Source organism: Plasmodium fragile, assembly GCF_000956335.1.
Source record: "Plasmodium fragile strain nilgiri unplaced genomic scaffold supercont1.36, whole genome shotgun sequence".
In the NCBI taxonomy this organism is placed as follows: domain Eukaryota; phylum Apicomplexa; class Aconoidasida; order Haemosporida; family Plasmodiidae; genus Plasmodium; species Plasmodium fragile.
In genome coordinates this window covers 143513-156904 of record NW_012192616.1, presented here as the reverse complement: position 1 = coordinate 156904, position 13392 = coordinate 143513, and the positions used below count along the sequence as shown (strand labels likewise).

The 13392-nt window shown below is 44.4% G+C and overlaps 5 protein-coding genes across 5 annotated transcripts; 3 read left to right on the top strand and 2 right to left on the bottom strand.

Annotated features, from left to right (window-relative positions):
* Positions 1-215: 215 nt before the first annotated feature.
* Positions 216-1460, bottom strand: AK88_03264 (uncharacterized protein; the record flags this gene model as incomplete). Its single annotated transcript, XM_012480885.1, has 1 exon — positions 216-1460. One exon carries the CDS (start codon positions 1458-1460, stop codon positions 216-218), a length of 1245 nt encoding a protein of 414 aa, XP_012336308.1.
* A 1212-nt stretch (positions 1461-2672) lies between these two features.
* Positions 2673-3566, bottom strand: AK88_03263 (uncharacterized protein; the record flags this gene model as incomplete). Its single annotated transcript, XM_012480884.1, has 1 exon — positions 2673-3566. The coding sequence occupies one exon, from the start codon at positions 3564-3566 to the stop codon at positions 2673-2675; it is 894 nt and encodes a 297-aa protein (XP_012336307.1).
* Positions 3567-6531: 2965 nt separating this feature from the next.
* AK88_03262 (uncharacterized protein) lies at positions 6532-7699 on the top strand (the record flags this gene model as incomplete). Its single annotated transcript, XM_012480883.1, has 5 exons — positions 6532-6560; positions 6773-6881; positions 7017-7079; positions 7300-7439; positions 7603-7699. The coding sequence occupies 5 exons, from the start codon at positions 6532-6534 to the stop codon at positions 7697-7699; spliced, it is 438 nt and encodes a 145-aa protein (XP_012336306.1).
* Positions 7700-8864: 1165 nt separating this feature from the next.
* On the top strand, positions 8865-10450 carry AK88_03261 (uncharacterized protein; the record flags this gene model as incomplete). The annotated part of the gene is made up of 6 exons (XM_012480882.1): positions 8865-9031; positions 9351-9457; positions 9589-9675; positions 9831-9977; positions 10114-10157; positions 10337-10450. The coding sequence occupies 6 exons, from the start codon at positions 8865-8867 to the stop codon at positions 10448-10450; spliced, it is 666 nt and encodes a 221-aa protein (XP_012336305.1).
* Positions 10451-11183: 733 nt separating this feature from the next.
* AK88_03260 (uncharacterized protein) lies at positions 11184-12881 on the top strand (the record flags this gene model as incomplete). Its single annotated transcript, XM_012480881.1, has 1 exon — positions 11184-12881. The coding sequence occupies one exon, from the start codon at positions 11184-11186 to the stop codon at positions 12879-12881; it is 1698 nt and encodes a 565-aa protein (XP_012336304.1).
* Between the last annotated feature and the right edge of the window lie 511 nt (positions 12882-13392).

The following is a 13392-nucleotide window of genomic DNA, read 5'->3' as shown; positions in this document are numbered from 1 at the left end:
TTTTTTTCAGTGTCTAACTTCATTTTTGTAATAAAGAAAAAAAAAAACAAAAAAAAAAAACTCGCATACACACGCATATTATGCGCGTGGCTCCATTTATCAAATGTAAATAAAACCTCCATGTAAGGATTACCCTGTTGTTCATGCAATTTGATCATGTTCGAAAAAGGGTCCAACACGATGAGAGTGACATTTTCTCCTCATTCAGACACCACCTAATCGTGCCTAATGGAGTCCAAATGTTGAAATATCCTCCCAACAGTACTATTCACTTTTTCCATCTCGCGCAACATCAAGTCGACTCCCAGCTCGCTGTGTAGCAGCCGCTTGTACAGAGTCAACACCTGTTCGTTGTGTTCAGTCAGATTAATCCGGAAGACCTTATCCACAAAGGTGGCGGGGTCTTCTTCGCGAGGGACTCCCTTGGTGACAGATTCAACATGGGAACAAAATATGTTCAGCGAGTTCCCCTTGTTCAAACCTACCAAGTACTGTTTGCATTTCTTTATTTCTATCTTTTGTAAATAAATATAATTTAAAATTCTCTTCCCAATATTTTCATTCATGCATAGGTTTAGGAACATAGCTATGGACAGCAAAGTGTGACCTACGCTTTGCTCTTGGTCTGTACGGCCCTCCTCATGTGAACACCCTTCTGTTAGCAGCCATTCGTACTGCTCCACTTTGGCTTGCAACTCCTGTAACATCCTGTATATGTGTGTCTGCCTAAGGGAGACGTAGTTTTCATGGTTCCCTTCTTCTCCTCCTCTTCCGTCCAGTTTACAATCTAGAAGGATGTAATTGCTTCCTTTTACCTGCCCGTTTTCCTCCTGCCCCCGGGAGGTAACGCACCGTTTTATGGTTGTTAGTTCGTCAAAATTGTCACGGAGCTGAGCAAAGCTTAAATACAATTCGGTCATATCATCACCAGAGGAGCAAACATTTTTATTACTATTGCTGAGGTCAATTTTGTTCCTAATGGTGCGCCTTACCTCTGCAACGGCGTGCCGTATCTGATCGACTCTTTCGAAGACATCCCTCCCAACATCATGCCCTGAGGGCAATCCCAAAAGAGTGTCGCCATCATTTCCATTCTTGCTTCGCCCCTTTACCCCTATCCGTTTTAGTTTGTCCATCCCCGAAATGGATTGCTTAGTGTCTTCCTGATGAAGGTGGATCTCCTTTCCTGCAAATCTTCTAAACGACATGACCGCGTCCGTACCTTTGTATACAACTCCGGAGTTGGTCTTCTCATCCCTCCAGTGCTTCACATGATTCTCTTCCACCACTACTACGCAACCTCCATTGTTTTTTTTCCCTTCACATATAAAGGTATCGAACTTTTCTTCATTCACGTACTTTGCAAATTTGTCCTGTTCATATGCCTCTTGCAGTTGTTCATGGACCTCTTTTTGGTAGATGCCAATTTCGAGCTTTTTCTTCCTTTCCGTGAGAATCATTTTGGTGGTGTGTTTCTGTTTGTATGTGTGTGCAGGGGGAGTACATGCTGCTATGTTGCATAAATGCAGGGGGGGGGATTTTTTAAGCCACTGTTTTACCTCCCCATGGAGGTCATCACTGAGGGGTGGGGGTGGCTAACGGGTATACATGTACGTCCAGTAGGGGGAAGCAAAACGAGCTTCGTTTATGTACCGTTATGCGCGCAGTACTGATCTTCGATCATGCACTCTTCGCCCACTTGGCAAGCTCGGCGTTGCCTTAATTAGGGGCGTGGACAAGGAACTAGCTGCTAAGACGGCACTCACAAATAAAAAAGACGCACATCCATTTTAAGTGCTAACATGAGCCATGCTCAGAAATATTTTACGCCCCTCTTTATAGAAAAAAGAAAAAAAATAAGGAAAAGGCATTTTTTTTTTGTTTTTTTGAGATTTCCCCACACAGTCAACGCCAAACGGTGTGCAGAACTCCGTAACGGATTTTTTTCTTCCCATTCAAGCAACGCAAATGAGCTATATATATGCCGCTTATACATTGTACATTTTTTTTTTTTTTTTGGTGTGTGTGCTCATTTGGAACGCCTGTCACATGTACGTGGCTTTGTGTTTATTTACATTTATTAACTCTGGACAACGAATCGGTCTGCCAGTTGACGGTCAAATGGAAATAAAAAAAAATTTTTTCCAACTCACTTGGTAGACAATGTAACTTATACAAACGACGAAAAAAAACGGGCATTACAACTAAACGGTGGGTGCAAACGCGCACTCGGGGGTGAGAGGGAGAGGGTACTCGTATAAATCATTGCAGGGCAGGGGGCGGCTGGTACCTGTTTGTATGCGCGATAGGGTTAACCACATAGGGACTTCCACTTGGATTGACGAACAATGCATACACTCACCTCGGATAAAGTGACGCTCCCAACAGTCCCCATTTCGCATAACCTTAAAGGAGCGCCTACGCAAGGGCCGCAAGAGCAAAAACAAGTGCGACGTGTTGCCTCCATCATTTTTTGCTGACCAGGTCAGGTGAATTTTAACCGCGAAAAAAATAAACATAAAAAAGAACGTAAAAATGAAGCTCAAAATGAAGCTCAAAATGAAGCTAAAAATAAAAACGTTTTCTATGTGCCCGCTACGTGACGTACGCGCAGACACAAAAACACACGTGCTTGGCTATGTCCACGGCGCGCACACGGAAGAGACGTCCCCTCATTTCAGGGGAGACAGGAAGTTAACTCGAATGGCCCACACCTCGTCGGTGACTTCATCACGTACCACTTCGCACAAATAATTAACGACGCAGTCTGAACTCGACAGACAAACACAGCCAATGGGCATGTCAATAAAATCAATCACAGCGACAGAGGACGACATGGTTAAATTACAAATTTTATCGAACCAAGGATAAAGATTATTCATATTTTGGTTAAATAAATTGTCCAGCTGTTCCCTACTGCTAATATTTTTCATTCCATGCTTTTTAAACAGAAGGTCAGCGCTATTCTTTATGGAGTCCATGCAAAATAACCCAACCTGTCCACTTTCAATAGTTAAAACATTTGTAAAATAATTTTCCAGTGGCAAAAGTTCACTGTTACTAGTATAAAAATTCGCTGCCTTGTCATTTTTGAAGTCGGTATGTACACTGCTATTACACTTGCCTGTTTCACCACCCCCTAGCAAAGTTTCATTTGGCTCCAACCTTTCCCATTTTAACATATCCACCTTTTCCACAGTTAAATATTCGTGCATGTATTCTGTGTTATTAAAACATATGAATGAGAGGACAATTTCGTTTCTTATATTATTGTATGAGTTTTTGTCGTTCCTATTTGGTATGTCCGTTTCGGTTTCTTGATTGACCATCTTCTTCAAAAACGCCTGGTTGTTCTCACGAATAGCAAAGGAGGACCATAACCCAGGCTTTGCGTTTTTAAAATAAATCCCATTTAGCTTTTCCGTCGGCAGAAGTTGCTCCTGCCCACTTATGTAGCTATTGCAGTAGTTCGTCATGGTACAATTTATGTATAGGGGATCTATTAGCAGCAACTCATTCATCTGGGTGATGAAGCATCCTGCGTCTATCAACTTGGCGTTCGTCATTGTTCATTTGCTCTTGTTTAGGGTGATGGCGTGGCATGTGTGTGTGCTCCCTTCAGGTGCAACAACAGACGAGTGTGACGGGGCGAAACCTTTTTCCTCGTGATGCGGCCTAAACTATAATAGCCTTGTTCAGGTGATAAAACGTTGGTGACTTCATCAAACGGGTGAAGATCCTTCACACACAAGATGGTGGCAACTGCGCTACCCCTATGGGGAGAAAAAAAAAAAAAAATGTCCACTTGTTGGGTCTGCTTTATTTTTGGTGCAAACAACAATGACCTGTGAAATCCTCTTGGCATATTTAATTCTTCTCGAACGGAAAGAGGAGGCGAAGGAGAAAGTCATTGGGCGCGCTCAATAAACTTACAAATAGGGTTAAAAAAAAATGCGCTTCGGACGTGCGCAGAAGTTTCCATTCACAAGGTGCACCATTGCACGTGTCGAGCAGAGCAAGTAGCTACTCAATGCTGCAACGAACGTGTGCGCATGGGAGCGCATGACCCATGTACATACATAAGTGCATATGTGCGTCCTCGCGTCCGCGCTGGAGTTTCGCGGGGCGGAGCGATGAACGGCTCACCGCGTTGCAGCCCTTCACACCTGTTGTCCGTCACGCGGACCTCTTCTTGCACGTGCGCATTTCGAAGCGAGGCTTTTTTACACCCCTCGGGTTGGTCGACAGGTTAAATCATTTTGCAGCGTCATTTTGCTGGGCAGCTCTGGCGCGCCATTTTTCCTTCAGGTGCAACTGTTTTATAAGGGGGGTAACCATCCCCTCCTTGGGGAGCTGAAAGGACGAGATGTTGCGCTTTTGCGACATTTTGTTGTACTCATTCATTGGGGAAAAAAAAAACACTCCGAGTAAACCTCACGGAAAAGACACCCACATGCCGACCAGATCATACACAACCGAATGGTGTCCACAATCTGCCAACCCATCGAGGAGGAACTCCCCGAAGCTGCTCCGTAGTTTATTTGTACAACTACTTAAGGGAGTAGCGCCACCCTTTGTGACATGCATATATGTCACACCCCCGTTAGGGGCGACGCGTTTCTTGTGTGATCCTCCCTAATGGATACTGCTCTGCAAAGAGGAGCCCGAGTTCCATTAAGTTGTTCCTTTTCAAACGTACCTCATATGCTATTTTGGGAAAATTTTCCATTAGGTTGAACTCGTTTTGTGGGGAGGGGGAAAACGATGTTGGCGAAGGTGCCCCACTGGACCACTGCGTCCTTGACCTGTTAGCCCATCTCACTGTAGCGCTACACGTAAGCAGATAAACGAGTGGCTGTTTCACCTATGCGACTGCCTGTCTGTTCAGCCCACTCTACATGTAGCAGGGAACAAAAGCATTATGGGGGGACGTCGATATGGAGGCCTTTTCATAAACAAAACAGTGATGTAAAAGGAAAAAAAACGCGAAATCGAGACGACCTCCTGTTCAACGTAAAGGAATTTTTCCTTTGCCCCTCTCCCTCCAGGTGACACACCATTCACACAATGATCAATTATTTCTTCTTCCTCAAAGGTATACACATCCCCAAGGGAAGTATTCAAAGAGGTGAATGGCACTTTTTTATTGGCTCGGTCGAATGTGAAATGTGCTCGTCTCTAATACAATCCTTGTGATGGTGTCGACAACTTGGAGCCACGCACAAGTTGGAAGAAGTGGTCAAGGGGGGGCGGCTGTGTGTGTGTTACGAATTTACGCCGCCCGTGAGTACGACACCTAGTACGCCTGCGATGAATGCGTGCGAGCAGCGCTGTGTTCGGGGCGTCTAAAATGAGATAAGATAAGCTATGCAAAGTTAAAGAAGGAGGGGAGGGCAAACCCCACCTATTACCCCCCCTTCCAATGGGAACCACTAACAGAAAAAAGTGGAGAAAGCAAAAGGTCCCATTTGGGAGCAGAGTTAAGGTGATGGACGTCGACATGTAACGCGTCTGTGCATGCGGGGTGGTAGCTCACGAGGGGCTAGCAATTTGTGACTACTCCTGTCAGTGACTGAGCTGTGCGCGTTTATAAAGTATCCTGTGCGCAATGGGAGGAAGGAATGTCTTACAGTGTGTAAAGCGTATGGAGGGGTGCCCGCACAGAAGAAGGACACCACAAATACGTGACGAGGTTTACTCAGAGGCGGGGTGGGGAGATAATAAAACTCAGCCCATTTACTCTTCTTTAAATTATACCGCAGGGTGAGAAGCTGCTATACACAGAAGCAGCACAAATAAAAATCGCTGGCTATGGCGCACAAACATTTGCTTTGTATATAAAATTAAAATCATGTCAGCATCTATGTCATTATGGGTTTCTTCCCCCCGTTTGCTAATTTTTTTTTTTTTTTTTTTTTTTTTTTTTCGTACATACGCTGTGTATGCGCCAAAACGATAAACCTGAAGGGGGCTCTAGTAGTCACGGCATAAAAATATGCACTGCCACGCTTCCCATCCATTTTGCAAAATGTAAAAAATTTGCATTCCTCATGGTATGCCCACCTTATACTAGGTCCTCATAGGAGATACATATGACAAGTGCGTCCCACATCACTTGAGTGGAAGAGTTTGCGTCATGCCGGCGAAGCTTTTTTTTTGTGCGTTTCAATTGGAAAAAAAAGATTGCCCCAGCGTTTTTTTTTTCCCCTCACGTGCATACCTCTACATGGGCACATAAGCATATATGCCCTCACTTGTACACTCATATGTATTACATAAGTTCATATGCTTATCCATGTGACATTTGCTAAGCGACTGAGGAGTCATATGCAATCCCCCCCCTTGCGCTTCCCCTTTCCACGCGTAACGTTGCTCACAAGGGACGATTGCAAGAACTACTGATATACATGCATTCATGTACACCTACATGTACAAGGGGAGCATGCCATTTTCCTGTTTTTTTAATTTCGTTTAAGACCTGTGAATAGAGCGGCCCAGCAAGAAAGAACATGAAAAAAAAAAAGACAAAGGATGAAAAAGAAAATCGATAAAACGGTTACGTAAGGAAGGAGGGGCACCTGCAAAAGTGTGCAGTCACGCTTATGTAGACTGGAGAGGTGGCCCCGTTTGACGTGCTTCCATGCAACGGGGGAAGCGGTGTATTTGGACATGAATAGCCCCACATATATTTTTTGCACACCGTTTATGCAAATACTTGTTCCACCTCCCCTTTTTATTTTATTTTTTTTTTTTTTTTGCCTGACTTGTTCAGAAAAAAAACTATATCATGGGATGAAGTCACCATTAATGAACAAGACAAGGAAAGAGGCTCAAGGATGAAAATCTTGGAGCCAAACACACCGTTCAATTTTATTTTGATGGTATGCCGCGTTCTCCTTGTTGTTCGTCAGTGGACGAAACTTCCTTGTGTATACTTATGTAGCATATGTTTGTGCTCCACTTGGTCCAAAGCCCTCTGCACACAGTTATATTAAAACTGCCATCCTTTTATGCAGGATAGCGCTTCGGAAGATGAAGCCTCTAAGTTCGGAGACTCAAAGGGACAAAGCGAAGTGCAGGTGAGGACTTGCGCCCAGTGTCATACCGGAGAGTGCGGCAGTGGACACCTTGGTGCAATCACTTTTTCTTCGTTTGTAAATATTGTCGACATGAAGTGGCCTTTTTTTTTTTTTTGTGACCTTTTTGGCTGATCCATTTGAGTGGACGACGCCTCGGTGAATGATCGAACGAGAAAATAAATACGTCACCTTCGCGCTCGCTTCGCCCATTTCCCCCCAGGAAAACAACATTGCTGATGACCTAATAGATAAGCTGAACCAGCTGGTGGAGAAGCAGGAGAACAAAGCCGTCGCCAACATTGACTTCAAGGAAAAGCGCAAGAAGCATTACAACGAGTACAAGATGCTGCAGAAGTTGAGGTACCGTTGCGAGGGGTTGACAATATTTGCGGTCGTCTGATATTATTTGCGGCCGCTTGTGCATATTTATGACCGCTTGAGAGCAAGGCGGGGTGCCCACAACGTGTACACGTGCTGGTAGGTACATCTTCATACGCGTGCTTCCCCCTCTTCCTGCACACAGAAAGTCCGGAACGTTTGACGAAATCGACGAAGAGTATAAGGGTGAAGAACATGACTCGGGTGAGGAACGTCCGAACATTCAGGAAACGGAAGAGTAGACGGGGGTGAAGTGCCCCAGTTGCCAAATGGGAGGCGTAATATCGCCCCTCACCTCCATAGCCAGGCGTAATGGGCAGAGGACGAAACCACGCCTTCAAAAAAAAAAAAAAAATTTCAACGTGTCACGTGTGCCCCCACGGAATGGGGGGTGTGTGTATGCTTGCTGAACAGACGACAAACATAAAATTTTGTGTAATGTTTTTTTAATTTTTTAAAATTATAAAAATTTACCCCTGTCATTTATGACAGCTTATGCCCCTATGGCAATTTTTCTCTTCATTTTATTAAATCACAAAAAAAAAAAAAAAAAAAAAAAAAAAAAAAAAACAGCTGCGCGAAACAGTCATCCCTGCAGCAGTAGATATATGGTTACTCTTTCCCTTTTAAGTGGACATGAGAAATGCCCACTTTGCCTCTTTTCTTTTTTACGCATGCGGGAAAATAAAAAACACGTATCGTGCATACATTTTCTCTTTGCAAAACAACTGTGCGGCGTTGAATTGGGGAATTTTGCGATGAACGCGTGTCAATTGAGGCCAACAGTTTTGAATAAATATCTTCTTGCATACCGCGAAGGGAAGAATACTCCACTTCACTCTTTTTTTTTTTTTTTTTTTTTTTTTTTCCGCTCACCTTTTTTACGTTTTTTCCTTTTCACCGCTGCGCGAACAAGGGGTTTGAACATTTCCTTTGCGCTTAGTCTCTTCAACGAAGAGGACAGGGGCGTTCTCCAGATGAGCGCATTTGCTTTCAGGCCAAGTTAAAAACAACGAATAATGCATACCCCCCCTTTTCCATTTGCGCATTTGTCCCAATTTCCGCGTTCTGTGGCGCTAATGTGAACTCATCCGCATGAACGCATACGTGGATAAGCACATTTTATCGGCGCGTTACATCCCTTGAAAATTTGTATAAACATTATGATTTACAAAAAATAGAACATACGAGTTGCACTCTGAATGTGTACTCCTGGACACACACATGTTTGTATCTCCCTTTTTTTTGTTCTTTATTTTTTCCTGCCCCTGTGAACATACCATGTGTACAAATAAAGCATAAGGAAATTTTTTTTCCATCATTGAGTTTGAAGATACTACGTTGCATAACTTTTTCTTTACCATCCCACTGAACCAACACCCATTTGATTTAGAAGAGCAGAGTAAAATGTGCGATGTGGTACTACTGTGTAGAGTTAGCGATGGCATGACTTTGGTCGAAACGAACAGCGAGTCCAAAAATATTGCACACAAAATAGAGTTGAAAAAATTATGTAAGAGGCTACAGTCTTTTCCCAGTTTGTCTACCGTGACGTCCAATCAGTTCAATTACCAGTAAGTGTGTCGAGACATGAGGCGGCAAAGAGGAAGAGGAGGAGCAGTGAAAGAGATCGAGCAGCGGCGAGCCAACAACATATAGCTTAACAGATTCACACTTATTGCGGTCAAATGGATTAGCACATAAAATGGGCGAAATGACACCGACTGCAAATCCACTTGGCGTCGCAAATTCTCCCGCCCTCACCGAAGTAGACCAAACAAATTGTAGTTGCCCCTGTGGCTAACAGCTCTCCTCTGCAGCTGCTTTGACCCTCCCCCATAAGACCGTGCTCTTTCACGTGTTAACCACCATATGACCCCCCCCTCCCTTCAGCTTCCTCATCGAAAATGGAATAGCCTACATCGCAGTTTTCCCCGTTACCTACCCGAAGAAATTAGCCTTCTTATTTTTAAACGACATTTGCAAGCAGTTCAATGAAGGTTACAATCTATTCACCAGCTCGCGTCGCTTCCGTCTTGTTGTTTCCTTCGTGTAGTTTTGTGTCGCCAGTCCCTTTTTATGCCTGCGTTTGTTTTCCCCTCATGTTGAATTCCCCATTCCCTCTTCACAGAGCTGATGATCCAGTATGGGACGCACTCGATAGATTACAGGTCCATCATAGAGACCATCGAGAAGCCCTACTCCTTCATCAAATTCGGTATGTCACCATTGCCTGTTGATCGAGAGAAATATTCTGCGGTGCAAGTTGGACGGTGTCCTTGTAGTATTCTCCCATCGTGCACCCCCTTTTCACTTCACATTGTTTCACCCCCGCCCTCCCTCCTTTCCTTCGCTCCCATTCCCCATACCAAGACAGAAAAATTTCAAAGATCAAACAGGAGTACAAGGACCCTCGGTCCAACATTGCTATTAAAAAGCTTAACGAAAGCCTAAACGAAGTCAGCAGCATAATGAGGAAGAACATAGACGATATCCTTCTGCGTGGAGAGAATCTGGAAGGTCCGATCACTCGCCCTAGCACAATTGCGTGGCAACAACCTTTTGTTTGTGTCTCTTTGCAATTGCAAACATGTGTGTAGAGAGTTTCCTCAACCCTCCCCATATCTCCCTCCTTACACCCCTCCTCCTTATTCAGATGTCGGACGGAAAGCCTTTAACTTGAAGTACGAGTCGGAGAAGGTACGCCGGAGTTGCACTTCCGTTTGGGAATGCGTACAAACGTGTGTTTTCGTGTGTCACAGCGCATTTGAGGGAGATTGGCTTGGTGGCAAAATGTATAACCCCAAGTCTTCTCGTCATGTCAGCATTATGTCCCCCTTGCACGTTCACTACATCGTCCCCACTTCACCATTACGCAGTTTAAAAAGGTCTCCAGAGTGCTCAGCCTAAGATATACCCTGTACCAATACGGAATCTTCGCCTTCGTAATTTTCTTTTTTTTTTTAATTATAGTTTTTAAGAATTATTTTTAATTGCCTATCTATGATGATCCATTTAAATTTTTTTTTTTTTTTTTTTGTGTTTGTATCAAACTTTACTTCCCCCCCCGAAAATGTGTATATATATGAGTTTAATCATTTTGAAAATATTGGAGATAGGTCGTGGCAGCGTAGGTGAGACTGCCAAGGGGGATTTCCAATTGGGGAATGCTTGCATATTAACACGTGCTCGCATGGTGAAAAGGGCGCTGGGGATAGCATAGAACAGTCGCTTGATACGAAAAGGTACGTAGACATTAAAAAAAAAAAAAAGGCCTGTTCACCTTTTTCCACATTCCTGGTAGGAAGGTCCAATCCGAATTGCAACGTTGGTATGTCTTTATTCGCGCGGCTGATTCACCAGGACACTTTTTTTGTTTTTTTTTTTTTTTTCGTAATTGTGTAACTACATACCCACGGTGAGGTGAAGCACTGCAGGAAAAGAACGTTGCAGGAGAATGTTCAATTGGGGGTGCTGCACATGCGCGCTACCACCCTAAGGTTTTCCCCATTCCTTGCAAACACGTGTCCACATGGAGGAAGAGACGCACGTAGCAACGCATTCCTTACGACATGTCCCCACTCTGCGTGTGTATGTGTAACCCCATTTTGTCTTCACATTTTTCTACCAACTTTTCTTCCTGACCCGTTCAGGTAAAAAGTCGCACTTGTCAGCCATGTGCACACGCCGCTACGCCCTCAACCGTATCGTCATTTGCATGTCGCCATGACGACACGGGTTACGTTTGTTTGGTTCGCCTTTGTTTGGCTCATCCTCTGTGTTGTCTTCCAGAGCTGCTCTGGCGAAGTAAACGCGGGAGATAAAAACGAAATTTCGCACAAAAATGAAAAAAATGAGGAGGTTCACCAACCCGGGGACAGAAAAATACGCAAATACAACTTTGGCTCTTTGAAAAAAAAACTTCACATAGAAAGCAAAGAGCAGGGGGATGAGGAACGGGGAGCTGAGTCAAATGACCAAAAGGAGGATAATCAAAATGAGGGAGAGGCAGCAGTTTCCACGGCGAAAACGAATGCAGGGCAGGAAAAACTTTCTCCACAAGACGCATATGCAACGTGCATCGGTATGATCGAAAAGGAGTTTAAAGGGGAGGCGGATGCAAAAATTAAGGAGCAGTTGGAAAATGTGTGTACAAAAAAGCGGGAACAGGATGAGGCGGAAAAAGCTGCACTCGAGGCAAACGACGTTAAGTCGAAGCTAAACGAAAAGGCGCCACTCAAGTTGCGCACGCATGACGGCGGCATGGACAACGACAGCACGGAGCACGACAGCAAGAGGTACATAATTTCCCAACTGGGACTCTCCACGAAACTGGACGTGCCACTTGACGTCTTGAAGGAATCCCTGTCGGAGGTAAAGAACTGCGTAAGGGATTACACACAAAAGTGCCCACTGAACTGGCAGGTCACCGACACGAATGAAATGCTGTGCGTAGCCCCAGAGTCGTACATAGGTCCATGTGCAAAACAAATAAAAAACGACCTAGACGCAGATGAAAAGGTCCTAATGGAAAAGAAGTGTTCTATATTTTGGAAGTGCGATTATAAGTGTATACAAGACTTTGAAGATTCCGTGTGTCCCATTGATTGGGTTATGCAGAAGGAAGATCAGTATGGTTATTGTGTATCCCCAGAAGGCTACACAGGAAAATGCACACGAAAAATAAAATTCAGTACTATGACCAGTAAGGAGAAAGTTATTTACTCCAACTTGTGCGATCTCAGATGGCCATGTAAAAAAAATTGCACTCATGATTACTCCGTTTTGTGTCCATCCGGATGGATCGAAGGCGCAGATGGATACTGCCTCGCAACTAGTAGCTATACTGGAAATTGTGAAAAAAAAATTTACCTAAAGCACCTCGATGAAGTGATGAAACAGACTTACGAACATAAATGCCAATTCAATTACCCATGTGTTCACTCATGCGAAAAGAATTACAATGACGTGTGTCCAAATTTGTGGATCCCTGTGAACGAGAAGGAATGCACCCCCTCTGAAAACTACAACGGTAGGTGCAAGCATAATTATATTTTCAAAGGCAAAATTACGGAAGAGGAAAAAAAAAACTTCGAAAAAATGTGCCATGTGTCCTACCCCTGTGTTAAGGATTGTAAAAGAGATTACTCCTTTAACTGTCCCATTGGATGGAAAGAAACGCTGAGCTTTTGTCTGGCTCCCACGTCGTACCGATACAGTTGTGAAAAAATGATGAAGAACAATATGACCGAGAGGGAAAAAATACAAATTAGCGCCAAGTGCCTCGTCTTCTGGCCCTGCTCCAACTACGAAGTTATCCTCAAAAACCTCCTGCACAGCAACATCTCCTCGGCGGATTACATGTCCGTGGTCAATGGGCCCGTAAACGACGCCACCGGCGAGGTTGTGCAGCAAAGCGGTTGACGGGTAGAGTGGTTTATGCGTTGATCGGTTCAGCGGGGGTGTAGTCAATACGGCGATGTGGCACGCCGGAATGGCGAACACCCCCCTGTGTGCAATTTTTTTTTGTTTACACAATTTATTTTACGTAGCATTCCTCCGTGGCGACGAGGATCGCCCTCACCATTTTGTCGCCTCACAGTTGTACGGCCCGTCACCTCTAAGTTTCCTTTTATAATTGTTCCCATTTTTTTTTTTTTACACAATTAACCGCGCGCAAAGGGTGCTGCGGTAAACACGTAACAACTGGCTCTTCTGCAAATGGGGGGCGGCGGGCGTGGCCCGTATGCCTTCACATATTGCGGTATTCTCCTGGAACGCCCCCAAAGGAAGGTGTATAGCTTGTGCGTACAGTGACGCAATTGGGAGAGGCCTCAGCTGCTTGGAGGCATACCCCCGTTGAGGGAGAACCAGTTTTCCCCCAAGTAACCACGGCATATGGGCGCCGCAACAATACAAAAAAAAAAAAAAAAAA